At 38.9% G+C, this 18,406-nt stretch overlaps 1 protein-coding gene across 1 annotated transcript; it reads left to right on the forward strand.

Annotated features, from left to right (window-relative positions):
- The first annotated feature begins 1,057 nt into the window (after positions 1-1,057).
- On the forward strand, positions 1,058-18,365 carry zgc:92275 (cholesterol 7-desaturase nvd). The gene is made up of 7 exons (XM_023274792.3): positions 1,058-1,623; positions 9,333-9,521; positions 10,617-10,795; positions 11,060-11,185; positions 11,930-12,049; positions 14,254-14,430; positions 15,359-18,365. Exons 1-7 carry the CDS (start codon positions 1,218-1,220, stop codon positions 15,518-15,520), a joined length of 1,359 nt encoding a protein of 452 aa, XP_023130560.2. The 5' UTR covers positions 1,058-1,217; the 3' UTR covers positions 15,521-18,365.
- Positions 18,366-18,406: the final 41 nt, after the last annotated feature.

Here is an 18,406-nt window from a genome sequence, read left to right on the forward strand (position 1 = left end):
GAATACTGTAATATTTAAAATTAGTAAAACTGAAAATAATAAATCTGTAAAACAATTACGTTTTTAGCTGATTTTTAATACCGTAGGTGTCATTTTAGTCACACATTTTTCTTCTACAAATACACATTTTTGATTTTGAAACTATATATATAGTTTGACCTTTGTTTAATTGACATGCAAATCCAATTTTGGGGGATTTTTTTTGTTTGTTTGTTTTACTAAATACTGTTTGTAACTTAACAAAACCAAACCTGAGAAAATCTGTAAAACAACTGTTTTAAAAAAAAGATTTGCCACATTTCAATCTTTAACATACAGCACTTTTCTTTTGGCAGCAACTATCTGCAAAATATTTTTACCTAATTTTTAAATATAGCATAAATTAGGATATGTTTAGTCAAATCTCGCAAAAAATCTGAGAGAAATTACTTAAAACCGAGAATAACTCAATAATATATCCTCATCCTGATTTAAAACTTGTCCAGAATGACTCTGAATTGTCCAAATGTCCCTGAATAAAATACTTTAATGGTTGGACATCAATAAAATAGTTACATAGCTGACGATTTCAAAAATGACTTGAAATTTCAAATGAATTATTTGTACAAATTCTGATTTTTGATGTGGATATTACGTGCAGTTTTGACCATTAAAATCAATTATTATTCTTTTTCCCAGTTTTTTTTATCGCCATTTTATAAACTAATGTGCTGCTCAAAGGCACGACACAAAACTTCTCCAAAGTAATTCAATTTTTCTTTTATTTTATAGGTGTTAACATGTAAATTTGTAAATTTTCTGTGATTTAAAAAAAAAGTTTTTAAATGTAACTTAAAACCAGGGAATCTGTTTTAAAAAATTATTTATTTATTGTTAATTGCAGTTTGAAACTGTTTTAAATACTAGCATTCAGTCTTTTACAGTGTAGCCCTTAGGAGACATTTTCCTTTGAATCCCATAGATTGGTATTTAAAGCAATAGCAACAGTTTGGCGAGGATCCACCTCAAAAAGACAAAGCCAGGTTCTTGAATCAGTTCAGAGTGTCTGAACTTGTCTGCTCCGGGTGTGGCTGCTGTAAAGTTGTTTCGTCTCCAAAGCGTCCTGTGCGTAACTCTGCCCCATTGTAAACCAACCTGACTGTGCGCAAGTGAACTGCGAGAGGACCTTTTACTGCAGTCTGACGGACACCAGAGAGCCGCAGGACAGACATCAGATCATGTCCGGTCTGAAGGCGGTTACTGTCATCGGCCTGGGGGTCGGAGTCCTGCTGGTCGCTCAGTCCAGAGACCCGCTGAACGCAGGACGCAGCGCGGAGTCCACATGGAGCGAATCTGGTCTGCAGGGAGCTCCAACCCGGGCTGTCCTCTGCATCCTCGCCGCGGTTTCCCTCCTCGCCTTGCGCTGGCTCTACCGGCTGCTCTTCAGTCCGCTGGAGCTGCTGAAGGCGCCGGAGGATGTTGGATACATCGCCGAGGACGGTCGCACCAGAGCGCAGGCGGCCAACGAGGTGCGCCGCAGGAGGAAAGTCGGGGAGCTGCCTCCGGTTTACCCAAACGGCTGGTACCGAGTGCTGGACTCACACATGCTGGAGAGGGGCGAGGTCAAAAGTGTCTTTATTCTAGGTATGACACATACAGCGCTGGTTGGATTATCACTACTTTAAACAGAGAGTAAACATCTGCACTATCGCCAAAGTTGGGCCTGTATGGTGCGGAAATAGTTAAATCTGGACAAACATGGTGAGCTGAGATGATTTTGAATAAGATGTTCTTTGTTTTGAAAGCTAGAATTGGACAAACTTTTAAAAATCTTAGCGGATGGATCAGGAAGTGGTAAGTTGAGTCGGTCGCCTGTGTACCTGAGCTGCAGAAAGCATCAATTAGCGCTAAAAACTCATTTATAACCCTTAAACTGGATGTTTGATGAAGACAGGTGAGGTTAGAAACCACCAGGAGATGCTGGAGAAGGAGAACCGGACATGTTATGTGCAGCAGATCATAGGAGTCTTTCATTTAAGAGAAAGTTTGTTTGAACAGTAACAAAATGCTGCTTCTCTGCAGCTACTCTGGACTTTACCAGATCATTGGGTTCAGATGGTAAAATCCAGTCAGATGAGGTTTGATCCAAAGCATGGACCTGTTGCTTTGAGTCATTCCTCCACATGAATTATCTAATTTGAGATGTTGAAAAGCAGACTTTGAACTGGATGGTGGAGTTCAGGAGGGTTTTATTGCAGGAAATCTGAGTAGCCAAGAGTGTCTTTACCCAAGAAACCCCATCAAGGCTGGATTAAGTGACAAAACAACCCCCAAAATTCACTTTTTACTCATTCATTTGGTCTGTAAAACTTTATTAACTCAAAGAAGGGCTGATTGATTTGGGGTAATGGCAGTTTTTATGACATTGCGACATATACTGCAGTGTAATTTATTTTATAGTCCAGCTACGTGATTGTTTCAAAGTGCTTTCCAGCAGAAAGAAAACCGCTTCATTATGAATTAACCTAACATGTTTAAATACTGGAACTCTACAATGTTATTTGTGGTGTTAAATTAAATATTTAAGGATCCAACCCTTGTAAAACCTACTGTATATAGGACTTCATTTTACCTGATGGTTATAAATATTAAGGCTAACTCCCTACAGTACTGTTAAATATGGAGATTAATAAGGCTAATTTAGTACTTAAGAAACCCTAAGTATGCATAAAAACCCAACAAATCCAAGAATTCCCTACAAACAAACTTTTGTGTTTACAGGAGAATATTTACTGCAAAATAGATTTAAACCATTAAAACATGTATTGGATCATTTTTGTGCATGAGATCCTATCAAAAGTGCAGCATTGACACAACAGTGCAAACCCCGTATCTCACTAAGCTGCATCGTTTAAAATTGTAATTTAGATTTAAAATAGTTTCATTTAAGGGTATATTTCTCTATTTTTTGGTAACCTGGTTTCCTTTGATTAAAATGCTTCTACAACCTCGTACCTGTGCGATATAATCAGGTTGCATGTCTCTTTTTCAGGTGTCAGGCTCCATTTACATTGCATTAATGTCAAATAAATAGTTAAATGATCATAAAGACAGTAGGGGAGAAAATCTAAAAGACAAGATTGTTGGCTCCTGAAAATAGTTTTCACAGACTGGTAAAGTGGAAAAACCAAAGCATGTTACCTACAAAAGTCCTTGTATTTATTTTTAAGCATTATCAGAGCAGTTTCTGTCTGCAGTGTGACTGAAGGCCTCGTCTCCTCACAAAGCAAACATTTACAATGCAGTAAAAAGCGGCACAAGCGCAGAAAATTATTGACTCTGCTCAGCTGTAATTCTTCAGAACAGTTTCAGTAATATCAAACCCCCTGCCCTGCCGATACCAGTTCCAGTACTGACATGTTTTTACCTTAAAACGGTGTCTGTGCAGCTGCAGGCAGAGGGCAACATCCCACCTACTGCATCTCCACTGTGTGTCCTTTCCAAGGTCTCGTCTGTGGAAGTGTTCTCACCTCCTGCAACCTGTGGAGGCGGTCGAGCATCAGGCAACATGACCTGCAGAGAGGCTTAAACCAGAGTTCACTGGAGAGACATAAGAAATGTGCAGAAAATGCCGTCTATCGGTGCAGAGTAACGCTAAATGATCAATCATCTCTACCTGTGTGTTCATCGTTCTCTGTTTTCATGTGAGATGAGGCAGTTTCTAACATTGTGTTACACTCCCCTGCACAGTTCCACCAGACCCTGCTGTGTGAATGCCCTCATTTCCATCCATTCCACATTGTGAGGCCTTTTTTAGGAGGGGATTGTTTTGTCCACATCTTCCTGCTCGTCTCACAGGCAGCCAGTTGGCGCTAATGGAGAGCGCTAAGAGCTCCGGGCGACAATAAAATATATGAATGTGGCTGGTTGCACAGAGAGCATCACAGGACACAGTTTATGTCTGCAGGGGATGTCACTTTTTGCCACTATAAACTGAAAAAGTGCATTGTGTAGCTTTGCTTTAAATCAAACTAAGCCTAAATCCCCACTGTGTCGGTTCTGCCTTCACTTCCTGGGTCATCCCATTATTCGATCAGGGGACAAAAGCAGCACTTTGTCTGCTCCATAGTCAACATATAGTCTAATATTCACATTTGGAAAACTGGTAAAAGAGAATATTTGGTTTTAAACTTCTCATTTAATAAGTGGTTTGATTTATTTTAGGTGGGTTGTGGAGGTCAGAAGAGGTCCAACTACCAATTTTCTGCCGTTAATGCAGCCATGCTATTAGTTACCCGCACAGACTGCTGCAGATAATAAAACAAAATAGCTCATTTTCCCAAATGTAGTCCAGTTAGACTCCTACCCACTGTCGCAACTCGCAAAGATGCATTTTTTAGTGCCAATCTTCAATATTACAAGAAAATATTGAATACCATGAGTAAAATCCTAGAATTATAGTGCTCAATGCCTGTTGCATTCTTATAAAAAGATCTGGACCTCCAGGTTGAATATGTAGATGAACATTAAATTACAATGAACTACCACAAGAAGCACACAATTCTAACGGATAACATTAAAGATCGTCAAGAAGAAAAGGGAAAATCTGCAAGACAAAGTTACATTCATGCATTTTCTTGACACCGTCCCCAGTTTATATGCAGAAAAATTAGACAATGGTATCAAAAATAGTCATTTGTTGGAATCTTGTGGTGTTCTGGCATCCCTATGAGTAGCTGTGACTCCGTACGAATGGAGTCACAGCTGCTCATAGGGATGCCAGAACACCAAAAGATTCCAACGAATGACTAAAAGCAACTCACAGCTACTCCCTATTTAACCCTCTGATGCACAGCATCGGTCCAAAATGACCCATATTTAATGGAAAATGTGTATCTCTGGACCCATGTTGTGCATCAAAGGGTTAAGACAACTTCTCTTATACCAAACTATTTGCCTGATGAAGGTCTAAAACTGAAACGTTGTGGTAATAAATGGATTTTTGCAGATTAGACAGTCAGCAGAAGCCTGACTGATACTTGAAACTGTTGGTTTAAGACACAGGCTGGCTCAACAAAACAGTAATCCTCAGGTGTACAGAACAATAAATGTGTCACTTAAAGAAGCACCACAGATCATGATGGTGCTTTTGATTGTACATTTTTAGTTCTGTAGGTTTTTATTGGCCTAATAGTGACCTTTGGTAGCTCATCCATCTTAGTTGCCCTCTAAGTTAGGACTGTTTCCAAGGTAGGAGCTCATATTACGAAGGGTTTTTTGTCTTTGAAGAATGTATATACATTTCAAACACAATGGTAAAGTCTTTGTTGGTGCATCGGGGTGCTTGGTAACGTTTTCTTTTGGAACAAAGCAATTCAACTTGCTTGTTGGATTTGAAGGTGTCATGGAGGCTGATATTGTGGTTACGCATACAAGGCAGTAATTGTCTTGATTAATGTGTTTGTTGACTGCCTGTTTTGTCCATGAAGGGTGATAAATGCACATTATTAGAATTTCTCGATGCTAAAAAGTTGTTCTCTAAAAGGTTAAATGATTTTCTAACCTTCATCGGTCCGTCACTTGTCACAATATATCACTAATGATCAGTTTTGATGTGGAAACAGCAGCCGACCTCTTTGATTTAGCATTGACAGTGAGCTGACGGTAAATCTATCCAGGTTTCTCGATGATCAATAATATGACGGCGTCAGCTCAGAAGCTTTCAGTATGTCACATGTACATCTCTGCGCTGTTTGATATGCAGCAGCCTAAAGTGTATTTCATGCTGATTTATCTCTGGTTTAATCGTGTGTTTCTCGTTTTAAATGCTTTTGTCTTGATGTCGGCCGCGACTGTTTGATCGCTTCCAGAGTTTCTTTTGAAACTGAGTTGAAAAACGTTTCAAAGGGCGCGTTGGGCTTTCATGTTTCTGTCATGTCGCCTGCAACAAATAACAAACAGACTGTGGGAAAAGGTTTTATACATGTGAAACATGCACAGCAGTAAAAAGAGAAACACCTGGGCTGGTGTCTGAAATCACTCACTGCTCATTAAAGAGTGTGTTCTCCATGTAGCAGCTCTGTCCGGATGGTAAGCTCTGATTGTTACACCCTGTAAAGTGCACTCAGATTATCCCACAATGCACCAGGAAATGTAATGTACAGCAAGATGGTCAATAATGTAGCAATACGTACCATCATGGATTGTGTTGAAGAAGAATGGAAGACAGACAAGCAAAGTGAGAACGGATGGCATTTCCATAGATTTCTGTCGCTATTTCAGTGTTAAGATCCATTTTCTAGTGAATATACACTTCAGAAGTTTGGGGTCACCAAGGGAATTTCATGTTTTCCATGAAAACTCATGCTTTTATTCATGTGCTAACATAATTACAAAAGGGTTTTCTAATCATCAATTAGCCTTTCAACACCATTAGCTAATACAATGTAGCATTAGAACACAGGAGTGATGGTTGCTGGAAATGTTCCTCTGTACCCCTATGGAGATATTCCATTAAAAATCAGCTGTTTCCAGTTAGAATAGTCATTTACCACAGTAATAATGTCTAGACTGGATTTGTGATTAATGTTATCTTCATTTAAAAAAAAGCTTTTCTTTCAAGAATAAGGGCATTTCTAAGTGACCGCAAACTTTTTTAACAGTAGTTTATCTTTTCTACATGTGTAGCTTGAAATGACAACAGACACGAGACAAATCCATGAATTATGGCGCAAAAATCAGGAATAGTTAGTTGTATTGATATGTTTAATGGAAGCAGAGCAGTGTATCACCAAGCAAAGAAAAAGACAGGTATATTCAATAATTCATTTAGGAAAATCTGCTTAGCCTAATATGAATTTATCACATAAATGCAGGTCAGTTCGCTACCACAGCCGGCATCAAAGTGACAGCAGTGACGTAATTCATAGCGCCAAGACTAAAGTAGTAATACGTGGTCCCTAGATAGCAATACTTTTGCAGCATGTACACTACCGTTCAAAAGTTTGGGGTCACTTAGAAATGTCCTTATTTTTGAAAGAAAAGCATGTTTTCCCAATGAAGATAACATTAAATTAATCAGAAATCCAGTCTAGACATTGTTAATGTGGTAAATGACTATTCTAGCTGGAAACAGCTGATTTTTAATGGAATATCTTCATAGAGGTACAGAGGAACATTTCCAGCAACCATCACTCCTGTGTTCTAATGCTACATTGTGTTAGCTAATGGTGTTGAAAGGCTAATTGATGATTAGAAAACCCTTGTGCAGTTATGTTAGCACATGGATAAAAGTGTGACTTTTCATGGAAAACATGGAATTGTCTTGGTGACCCCAAACTTTTGAATGGTAGTGTATGTTGGAACTAATGGTTGAGTTTTAGCTATTTCCTCAATCAGATGTTTTATCTTTCAGATCTCAAAAAAATCATCCAGAAGTTTCCACAGCTCATGGCGTCACCTTCAGATTGCTTGTTTTGTGTGATCAACAGTCCAAAAGATATATAATTTACAATTGTGAAAGAGTTAGCCAGCAAATCCTCATACTTTACGAGCTCAAACCAAAGTTTCCCATAATAAATAACTCAAAAATATCTAGCCAGGGTTGTGTTTTATGTTCAAGTGAATGAGTCTATCTACTATCTTTTCCCAGAGCTTTCAGTTGGGTCGGTTGTCATGGAGATTAATCTGTTGACAGAAGCTAAACCTGAAAGTGATAACAGCAACTGAGCTCATTTATCTCTGTGACTAACAGTGAAACACTATCAGCTTTTTGTACAAATATTTCCTTTAGATTCACAGTGATATTGTGGAGCATTTCAAATGATCGTAATTATATATCTGTAAATGTTGGATATCTCTGTTGGTACCATTGTGGCAGGTTATTAGAGCTCCTACTTACTTTAAATGTGATGCAGAACAGTGTACGAATGAGGAATTAACAGAAAACCACCATGTTGGCAAACACTTTTTTACATGGGCTGTTTTTCTTTAGAAAACATGAATACTTACCAATCTTTGAGGGTCACTATAGAGCAGATATATCTCCTCCTTTCTCCCCCTGCAGTCCCTGTCAGGTCAACTTCTCCCTGTAGTGTTGACCCAAATCAGAACTTCTCAGTTTCTGCATCATGCTATGAATTACTGCAGCGTCGCCCTCCTTTCTTCCCTCCAGTCATCCATTTACACCACATATTAAATTCTGCTGGGTGGATCTTTTCTCCTGTGCAGTGCTGTGTCACCCTTCATTTGGACGAGTCTTATTTTGGATTTCTCAGAAGGTTAGACTACACTGGGAGAACTGGCTCAGCAGTTAGCTTGTGCTAATCTGGGCTCTAAGTGAGTACTGCCAGAAGTCAAGCAGCCAAATACAGAAAGTACAGTAGGTATGGATTTCCCTGTCTGAACTCTGTCTGCACATGCTTCATGCATAGTGGTTTCCTAGAGGACCAACTGCAGGAACTTCAATTAGACCACAGGTGTAGACAGATTAGTAAGTGGTTATTTTCAGCTTGTGTTGCCTATTCCTCACAAAACACAAGCAGCAGGATAAAGGTTATAAAGGTACTGAAATTGATTTTAAAGCCAGTATATGTAAGATTTTAACATTTTGGATGTTGGTGCCCCTATTGGTACTATTAAAAAAAGGCTTGGTTTTAAATAGAAATTGTGATTTAAAACAGTTAACAAACTGCAAACACAGCAATTTAGAATATGCATTATACAGTGTGAGCAAGAATTATCCAGCACATCAAATCAAATCTCATAATCTGTCAGAAAAATCAACAACTCCAGTCATTTTCACTGTAACTGCCTCATTTCCTACAAATGAAATTTAAACCATCAAATCATTTAAAATATGCTAAACTCAGGGAAAAAAAACTAAGGACAATGAAATAATATCAACTTACGATACCTGCAGAAAAAGTAAAATTTTGCACAGTATTAACATTGTTCTATAGAAATATTTCTGATTTCACTGGTGTTTTCCTATTAACAAGCAAGTGTACCTCAGTACAGTGATAATTAGCAAGTGCAGACTTTGTTTTTGTCAGTGTCTGACTTCATAATTCACTAATTTCCCCCTAAATTGTGCAAGAAATGTGTTCATAGGAATATTTATGTAACTATACTGCATGGACTATATGCCTATTGTTTCTTCCTCTTGTTCTGTACAACCAATATACATTGTTTTTTGTGTAATTGTATGAAATGTAAGATGAATACAGATTTTAGCTGTTTCTTCAACAACCAAAATTCTTACATTCAGAACTCTTGCCCGCTGTCTTCAGTACTGGAAGCTCATTTGAGAGCAGCTTTTTAAAATCTGTCTCTACTGTAATTGATGTCGTTAGGTGAGCAGCTGGCGGTGTTTCGGGGCCAGGATGGGAAGGCCTATGTCCTGGACGCCTACTGCCCTCACCTGGGTGCCAACCTGGCTGTGGGAGGACGGGTGTTTGGAGGCTGCATCGAATGCCCGTTTCACGGTTGGCAGTTTCAGGGCAGCAATGGCAAATGTGTGAAGGTTCCCTATTCAGATAAAGGTATGAACTGAATGTGATGTCTACAAAAACAATGTCACATAGATGAAATCACTTACACTATTGCTGTATGCAGTTTACAGGCAGTTTGAGCCATTTGTGTTTCCACTGCGGTTTATCTGACAACTTCCAATGCAACTCTAAGTGCATCAATACAACAAATAGGAATTACTGGACATATTTCCATTTCTATGAGCATGTAGGAAATAGAACAATGATGTGTTTGTTATGTTGGCCTAAATGGAACACTTTACCTTGTCCAAAAGGGCAGAAAAACTTGCACTTTCCAAGTTTACTGACTCAACATTTGTCTTCTCTGAGTATCAAACTCAACTCCAGATGTACAAATACGACTACAATTTGCTGTTACTAGATGGATCTCCATTTCTATGACCATGTAGGAAATAGAACAATGATGGGTTTATGTTATCCTATACGGCAAATTCTACATTGTTGATGGCAATGCCGTTGAAAGGGCAGAAAAAATGGCGCTGTCCAAGTTTAACCAATGGGCATCAAGCTATGCACTGCAGTTTTTCAGAAGTTCTTCAGCTGAAGTTGGTTTTTCTACATGGTTGGTTCTTGAACGTGCACCAACGGTTGCCCCACAACATCCTGCAAGTTCCTGCAGTGGAAACCAGCCTTATAGTCTCAGTGCTATGGGATCTTAACTGATCAAAATAAGCTCTTCACATTCACATTGTTCATTATTTCATAATTTAATAAAAATAAACATATAAATCAAAGCCTTGCTTGATGTCCATAGAAGCCCACAGAAGTTGCAGTATTCAATAAATTCACAGGCAAATATTAATATTAACAGCAAATTTTATGCAAATTAGTTTAGCACCAAAGAGAGAGCTGACAGAACACAAGTGGTTCAGCCTCTGGGGAGCATGAAAATGCTTAATTAACGACTTTAGGTAATATAATTATCAGTTAAATAATAGTGAATTTACAGTTGAACAGTCCAGCATTCTTTGTTGGTTAAATGTTAAGAGGCTTCGGTGTTGGGAGTCAACAGCGGACAATAAAATGCTAAAGTGCGACCTGGATAAATAAGCTGTGATTCAGATCCAGGTTTGATTTGTTCCTCAGTTCCAGAGATCGCCAAGGTGCGCTCGTGGCCCAGTTGTGAGGTCAACAAGCAGATCCTGGTCTGGTTCCACTGCGATGGAGAAGAACCTCAGTGGAACCTCCCAGAACAGCAGGAGATCACAAGGGGGGAGTGGGTGTACCGAGGGAGAACCGAGCACTTCATCAACTGTCACATACAGGTGGGTGCATAAATGTGTGTGGTTATGAACGCAGCAGGAAGTTGCTTTCGGGAGATGAAAACCATTTTCTGAGTTGTTTGTGATCAAGTACAAAGAAAGCTCTTCCCTCTGAGCATTAGCGTCCTTCAACTGTTTACTTTGAATCCTTAGAAGATCTGCTTTCTGGAGTTGCGCGTACTGTAAATGCAACTCTGCAGGCTGAGAACATTTTTACTTTCCAGCCCAGTTACGAAAATGCAAACTGGTTTCTCCTTTTCCATGTAGGAGATTCCTGAAAATGCAGCAGATGTGGCTCACCTGGCTCACCTGCACACTCCGGGCATGATGAGCGGAGTAGATCTGCGATACACCAACAGCAAAACCTGGCAATTTTTGAGACACGACTGGAAGGTAACAGTCAACGTTTCAGTGCTAAATTTGAATACTGTGAATGACCGTTTTCTCAAACAAACAAGCTTGCACCAACCAGCCACAACGTTATGACCACGAAGTGAATAACATCGATCATATTGGTACTATGTGGTGTTCTGCTGGAAAACCTTGCATTTTGGCATCCGTGTTGATGAGACTTAGACACTCAAATAAATATTGTCCCAGAACAACCTTCATGCAAATGGAAATACCAAATGTCACTGGCCTACTCCTGCAGGAAAATACACCCCATCACATCGTAAAAACATCAAACAATCAGGTCACCTTGAGGAACATAATCACCCAAGATGTTGATTTGATCTCCAAACTTCCTAGACCCCATTCTGATCAGGTATCAACTGGATGCAGTGGAACAAGTTTGATTCCCAGAAGCCCCACTACACAACCCAGAGCACCCAAAGGATCCACTGCCAACGTCCTGGTTCCAGACCCTATAGGACACCCTGGAAGGGTCCTCTAGTCTAGGCCCAATGATTCAGAGCATTTTTCACCACATAAGGGGGACCAATTAGGCAGGTGGTCATAATGTTATGCCTTATCGCTGTATATTCCCCAGCTAAATGGAAATCTGCTGGTCCACTCATTTGGCCATGACTGAAATATCTCAACAAACATTGGACGATTTTGGAAAGATTTATAGTTTTAATAACCATGTATTTCCATATTTGAATGCCTGTATGTTTTCTTTGTTGTCTCTTTAAGGCTCAGTGGATACCAGAGTCGGAGCCCAACAAACATTGTTCCCAGATGCTGGTGAAACATGCGCTTACCATCTTCGGATACCACTGGTCTTTGCTGGATGTTGACGTCGTGGCCAGACAGGTACAGAAGTGTTCAAACTGACAGGAAAATCAATAATTTAATGTGATTCCTTTAAATTTAAGAGATTTCACCCAAATTGAGTGTCAGAGCAATGTTTCTCCAAATGGCTGTTAAATGTGGATAAAACATGAACACTGACAAGATCCCTCAAGGACTTCTAATGGTGCAACAACAGCAGTTTACAGAAACGGAGCAAAGCCTAAAGGAGTGTGTTGTAATGAAACAGATTATTACAAAACCAGAAGATTTCCAATGTAGACAGCCTGGTCAGTTTCCCTGTAGGGAGGAAACACTATTTGCTGATGCAAAAGCACCTCAGCGTTGCGTAATTGCGCAAACACTGCAGAATGTACCATTTTTATCTAGCCTGAAGTTGAATGTGGTGAATAAATGTATCCTGAAGCTGTAAATCTCATCATGTTAACTAGTTGCAGAGGGACAGAAATGTTGCAGGCAGTGATGTAGTTCCTAGAACGCAAGCAGGAATGCGTATTAAGTAGCTTTATTGGGCTTAATGATGCATGTAGATGCATTTTTCAAAAACAACTGCCATTTACAAGCCACATTTAAAAGCATATCCAGTCAATTTAATGGCTACACTGCAGATATTGGTGATTTCTTTCTAGTTGAGAATAACATTTCAGATGACGACATTATCAGCCTTTCTATGACAAATGTAATAACTTTACCCATGATTGTGTATGGAGATTCTCATTATAGATGTCTACAAGTCAGACATCTATAATGTGAAGTCCTGATATCTTTACCTGAGTATGACTACTTTCAGATATCTGCAGTGTAATTCAGACTAGACTATGTTTAATTTCTCTCAAGTTAACAAATCTACATTGTCCTTTTGCGATATCTTGAATTAAGTGGGAACTAGTCAGAATGATGTTGTAGATATCTCAAACTGTAATTCTGCCTTGTCACAATGTAATTGTAGATATCATGAATTAGAGTTTCGATTCTGCAAAATTATGCAGCAGATATCTGTAGTTATGTCAGATGCTGTGATGAATAGGGTGGATTTCCAAAGATCCTCGTCATACTGCAACTGAAACCACATATGACCAACTACAGTAGCCTAAAGCTGAAATTCTTCTGAAATTTACACAAGTCCATAAAGAGAGAAGTTCTTGTTCGGCTTTTGCAGAAATTTGCTCAAGAGCTCTTTCTGTTTCTAACAGTCCTATCCGCTGCATGAGACGCCATTATTTCTGCTAACACTGTTCAGATGCTCTTCTGGGCCGTTGTCCAATAGGAAGCCTCATATGAGCAGCATCATGGGCAACAACTTGAATCAGTTCTAATATTTGAAATGTCTGCAACTACTATTTTGACTAATCCAATCTGAATTACAGATATCCTTAATTGCCATTTTGACTAGTCAGAATGATATACAGTCATATACAGTATCCATATCGCGGTTCACTTTTTGTGGACTCATTTTTTAAACTGTATATGTCTAATTTCGTACCTCGGATTTTTCTCTATATCGTGGGATTTTGCTGGATATGACTTTTTTTTAAATATATTTATTATTTTTATTATTTTTGAGGTAAAATAAACATTTTCTAGCCTAAGAAATTAAAAACAACATTAAAAATATTAAAAAATAATGAATTAAACATATTAAAAGAGTATTCAATGGAAATAAAAAGCGTAGCGTACAGCGCTGGGTGCTGATTGGCTCAGCGACCGTAGCATCAGTCTCCTCCATCTCCTGTGTATAGCAGCGTTCAGCATCTCACCTTGTCCATGTCACATCAATACCTGATCGCTGCGCATAGTGTTGCTCTGCGGTGTTGTGTTTTTGTGAAATTTTCGAAAAAATTAAATTTATTTCAAGCCCTATGATGTCGATCAAACATTCTGCACCTTCTAAGGCTTCTGGCACCGAACCCAAGAGCCAGAGGAAGATGCTTACCATTGCAGAACCGGTGGAACACCTTAAAATCTATATAAATAATAAAATAAAAATAAGGTCACTACTTCGCGGTTTTTCGCCTGTCGTGGGGGGTTCTGGAACCTAACTCCCACGATAGACGAGGAACCACTGCAGTAGATATCTGCACTTTAACCACAGTTTTCTGTTTCAGGTGGGTCCAGGTGTGGTGTACCTGCAGTTCAAACACGGTTTTCTGTTTCAGGTGGGTCCAGGTGTGGTGTACCTGCAGTTTAACCACAGTTTTCTGTTTCAGGTGGGTCCAGGTGTGGTGTACCTGCAGTTCAAACACGGTTTTCTGGGCCGAGGTGTGATCATGCATTGTGTGACTCCAGTGGAGCCTCTGCTGCAGTGCGTCTCTCACACCATCTTCTATCAGTCTAACATCCCACCGCTGGTGCCCAAATTCATCCTCAAAGTCGAGAGCATTCAGGTGCGGTGGAACCTTCAATTCTTCAATCACATAGTCTTTATAAATACAAATATTCCGTTTCAAATCATCGAATTTTTTGCACAATTTCTGCTGGACCATCTCTGAAATGCCTGAAATGTTTATAGTGTAAACTATAGATATTTATAGATAAATGTGAAATTGGATCAAATACTTTCCAAAGTAAGATTTCTTTAAAAATGGTCAGTCGACCCACGAGCACCACATTTTTTTTTCCACCTGTGTTTACATTGGGTAACAGTATGGATGCTCTCACAAGGTTTTGGACGCTGTTTCTTGTACAGGCGCTTTTTACTTGCTTGTTTTTACAAGCCCAGATACTGCTCCACATTCAACAACACAGGCGAAGGACGACGTTAAGGACGGTTATTCTCCACCACCTTGCTAGGATTTGGGGAACTACTGCCACCTAAAGGTCCGGCATGCTTATGAATGTGCTGAAAAATGCACTTATGCGGTTAGGTGTGGATGAAGTTTTTTTCTAAAAACGAGGTGGTGTGTATGTAAGTTTTTTTCTAGATGGAGGGGGCAGGATATTCGGTTTTACAAAAAACCTGGCTACGTGTGGACAAGGCCTAAGATGCTTTGCCTCTTTAAAGAATATATTTCCATTTTAGTGGAGAGTTCAAGTGTTTTTGCTGAAATGCCAAGTCTCTGCTGCTGCTGAAGAGTGACATTTAATCAACAACACTTCACACAGAAACTCCTGCTGAGGAATTAGAATAATTCAGTGCAGTGAGGCAGAAACACAGTCATTATTATTTGATGTTTAGTCTCGCTGAGGAGGAAATCTGTTCAAATCGTGCTCAGCTGAAGTCAGTCTGGTTGTAGGAAGAGTGGACGAGGTTTCTTAGTATAAATCAATGTAACTTTTTGGAATTCACGGTGGTTTTCCTGTTTTGTGGTGCAGTTTGAGCGCGATGTGATGATCTGGAACAACAAGAAGTACGTCTCCAAACCTCTTCTCGTAAAGGAGGATTCGGCCATCCAGAAGCACCGACGCTGGTTCAGTCAGTTCTACAGCGAAAACAGTCCTCGGCTGCAGTACCAACGCGACACTTTAGACTTCTGACCTCCCTGAACGGCAGCTGGAGACTTTAAACAGGACATAGGCTGACCTTTAATGTCAGAGGAGGAAGTCCACGGTTGATTTTTGTTCTGTCACATGTAGTAAATTAAAGGAGGAAAAGGGAAGCTTGGATTCTTCATTCAATGAGACTGTGTTCTTTTAAAACCAAGCATTTTACATTATTCAAACTTCTTTTTGGCCTTGTAAAAGCCAATTACATGACTTCCCAGCCTCGTATACAGTAGAAAAGTGCCTGACTGAGTGGATTCAGCCCATAAATGTGAAATTTTGATTAAGAAATGCCTTGTTGTAACACTGACACCAGCTTAATCTGCACAATTTAGATAATTAAATATACCATGTCTTGTGATTCAGTGAACTTTTCAGCAGATATGTGAATGTTTTTCTTTCTGTAATGCTAGATTGGGGTTAATATGAACTACCTTCCTCTATTTTGAGGTCAGTGAAAAGGTTTCTTCTGAAGTATGTGTCACAATACAATGATTAAGAGCCACTTTCGTTCCGGTGTTGGCGTTATCTGTGTTAGAAAATCTTAATCTGGCCTCCAGGTTTAGAGCTTTAATGTGTAATCACCTTGGGCTCGGCCTCAGCTGCAGGTGTGTTTGTTTGATGATTGATATCTCCGGTTATTCAGCAGTCAGCTGATTGTTGTAGATACAGTACAGTACAATGATAACTTAAAGGACCCCTCCTCCACTTTTAAACTTGGGTCTTAGAAGTTTGTCACTTTAAATGGCGTTGACGTGAATTTTAGTTCTTTAGAGAAACTACTGTGCAAAGGTTTCAGGCTCTAAAAGTCAACTGAGGGTGCTTTCAAAAATAATAACCAACTTCATGTCTTTAGTTGTGCATAAACATGGACAAACCCTCCGTAATTTCACACATGGGTTCCCTCAAGAGCCGTTTTAAAGCTCAGTGCAGTGGCTTTAAGCCTTAACACAATTTAAATGGGGGAGTTGTATAATCATTCACCAACTGTATGGTTGTCATAAACACCAAAATTAGCTGAAGAGACCAAAATAGTCTTTTGTACCAGGCTGTAAACACGTTTATTTCAGCTGTAAAGTTGGTCATTTTAACATGGGGGTCTATGGAGTTTGACCCACTTCTCAGGCCAGCCTCTAGTGGCCAGTCGAGGAACTGCAGTTTTCAATGTTGGCGTCATTTTTCATCCTGGAGGTTGCTGCTAGAGCAGTAAAAACAGAAAATAGCTCTGATAGAATCAATACTTTGAGTGAAAACCGTTAACCTTTAAAATAATTCTTGTTGAAACACTTGCAGACAGCTTCATATACCTGTCATGTTGGCCGTTTAAGCATCTCTGGTCAGTTCTTCTGTGGATTCGTGCTGTTTTAGTGTCTTGTCTTTCAATGTTAATGATCTCAGCATCCCTGGACTCTAAAGGCTCTAAGTGACCTAAATCTGGTGCTGATGTACTGAGTCTTGTTCTGCTTATGGTTAAAGGTACTTCTTTATGATGACTCCAGCTATATGACATATGGGTTGACACAAATCATCAAATTTTTACGACAGTTTCTTCAGGACCTTCTCTCATTTGCGTGAATGTTTTATAGCATGAAATATGAATATTTATAAAGATATTCGTTTTTGCCTGGTATATAAAATACTTATACAAACAGGAGAATACGAGACCGTATATTTTCAAATTACCCATCGACGCACAGTTAGCACATTTAAATTTGGGGTTATATTTGGATGATAATGTCTTAGGAACTATTAAAGAGAAAAGCCTGAAATTTTTACAGTTATTTTTCCATCATACCATTGATTCAGAATCTGCAATATTGGACCAGTAAATGGAAATAATATGGAAATAAAATGAAGCCCATCTTTTAGCACAAATTAACAAAGAAATTCATGATGCAAAAGTCAACTAGTGATAATTTCTGAAGCATATGTAGCTGAACAAACAAAATACATGGAATACATTTTAATATGAACTGCTTGGCCACAAAAATTAAAATAAAGTTGCTTTTCATTGAATTTTCAAAACTTACTGAGCAGATATGATCAATTTTACCACAAAAGAAAGGAGATAGCATGCAGTCGATTTTTAGGCCTTTTAACTCTTTAAATTCTACTATAAAAATGTAATCAAGAATCACATTATGGGTGCAGTTAGAGTGAACCAAAACTGTTACTGGCTGGAAATAAAACACTGGTGCAGCTTTAATTGACCCTTTCCACCTACATGTAGTGAAGTGATCTTTTGCTAATGTGAAAATGTTGATTATATCCACTGTATGTACACTACCGTTCAAAAGTTTGGGGTCACTTAGAAATGTCCTTATTTTTTAAAGAAAAGCAGTTTTTTTTCAATGAAGATAACATTAAATGAATCATAAATCCAGTCTAGACATTGATTTATATTCATTAATGTGGTAAATAACTATTCTTGCTGGAAACGGCTGATTTTTAATGGAATATCTCCATAGAGGTACAGAGGAACATTTCCAGCAACCATCACTCCTGTGTTCTAATGCTACATTGTGTTAGCTAATGGTGCTGAAAGGCTAATTGATGATTAGAAAACCCTTGTGCAGTTGTGTTAGCACATGAATAAAAGTGTGAGTTTTCATGGAAAACTTTTGAACGATACTGTATGTGTACGACCCAACATGTTGGACTATTGTTTTAACAAAAATAATCAGTTTACAGACTTTTGTCAATCAGATATTATAGTAACAAATGATGAACTGATCCTTGCAGTTTGTTCAGATGCTGACTGTGAAATGAAACTTTGCTTTAACCTCATAAGATACTGAGGCTGAAATAAAGATGACTCATTTTTACAGGTGACAACAAATCCACCTTGTGCATTAATTTGTAAGGATTGAGGGATTTGTT

This window comes from Amphiprion ocellaris, chromosome 17, assembly GCF_022539595.1.
Source record: "Amphiprion ocellaris isolate individual 3 ecotype Okinawa chromosome 17, ASM2253959v1, whole genome shotgun sequence".
NCBI classification, from domain to species: domain Eukaryota; kingdom Metazoa; phylum Chordata; class Actinopteri; family Pomacentridae; genus Amphiprion; species Amphiprion ocellaris.

What these genes read in the sequence shown, in the direction of transcription:
- zgc:92275 (XM_023274792.3), top strand. Translation starts at nt 1,218, where the DNA reads ATGTCCGGTCTGAAGGCGGTTACTGTCATCGGCCTGGGGGTCGGAGTC. An exon ending in TTGACGTCGTGGCCAGACAG is followed by an intron (nt 12,050 to 14,253) that starts GTACAGAAGTGT and finishes TTTCTGTTTCAG; the next exon opens with GTGGGTCCAGGTGTGGTGTA. An exon ending in TCAAAGTCGAGAGCATTCAG is followed by an intron (nt 14,431 to 15,358) that starts GTGCGGTGGAAC and finishes TTTGTGGTGCAG; the next exon opens with TTTGAGCGCGATGTGATGAT.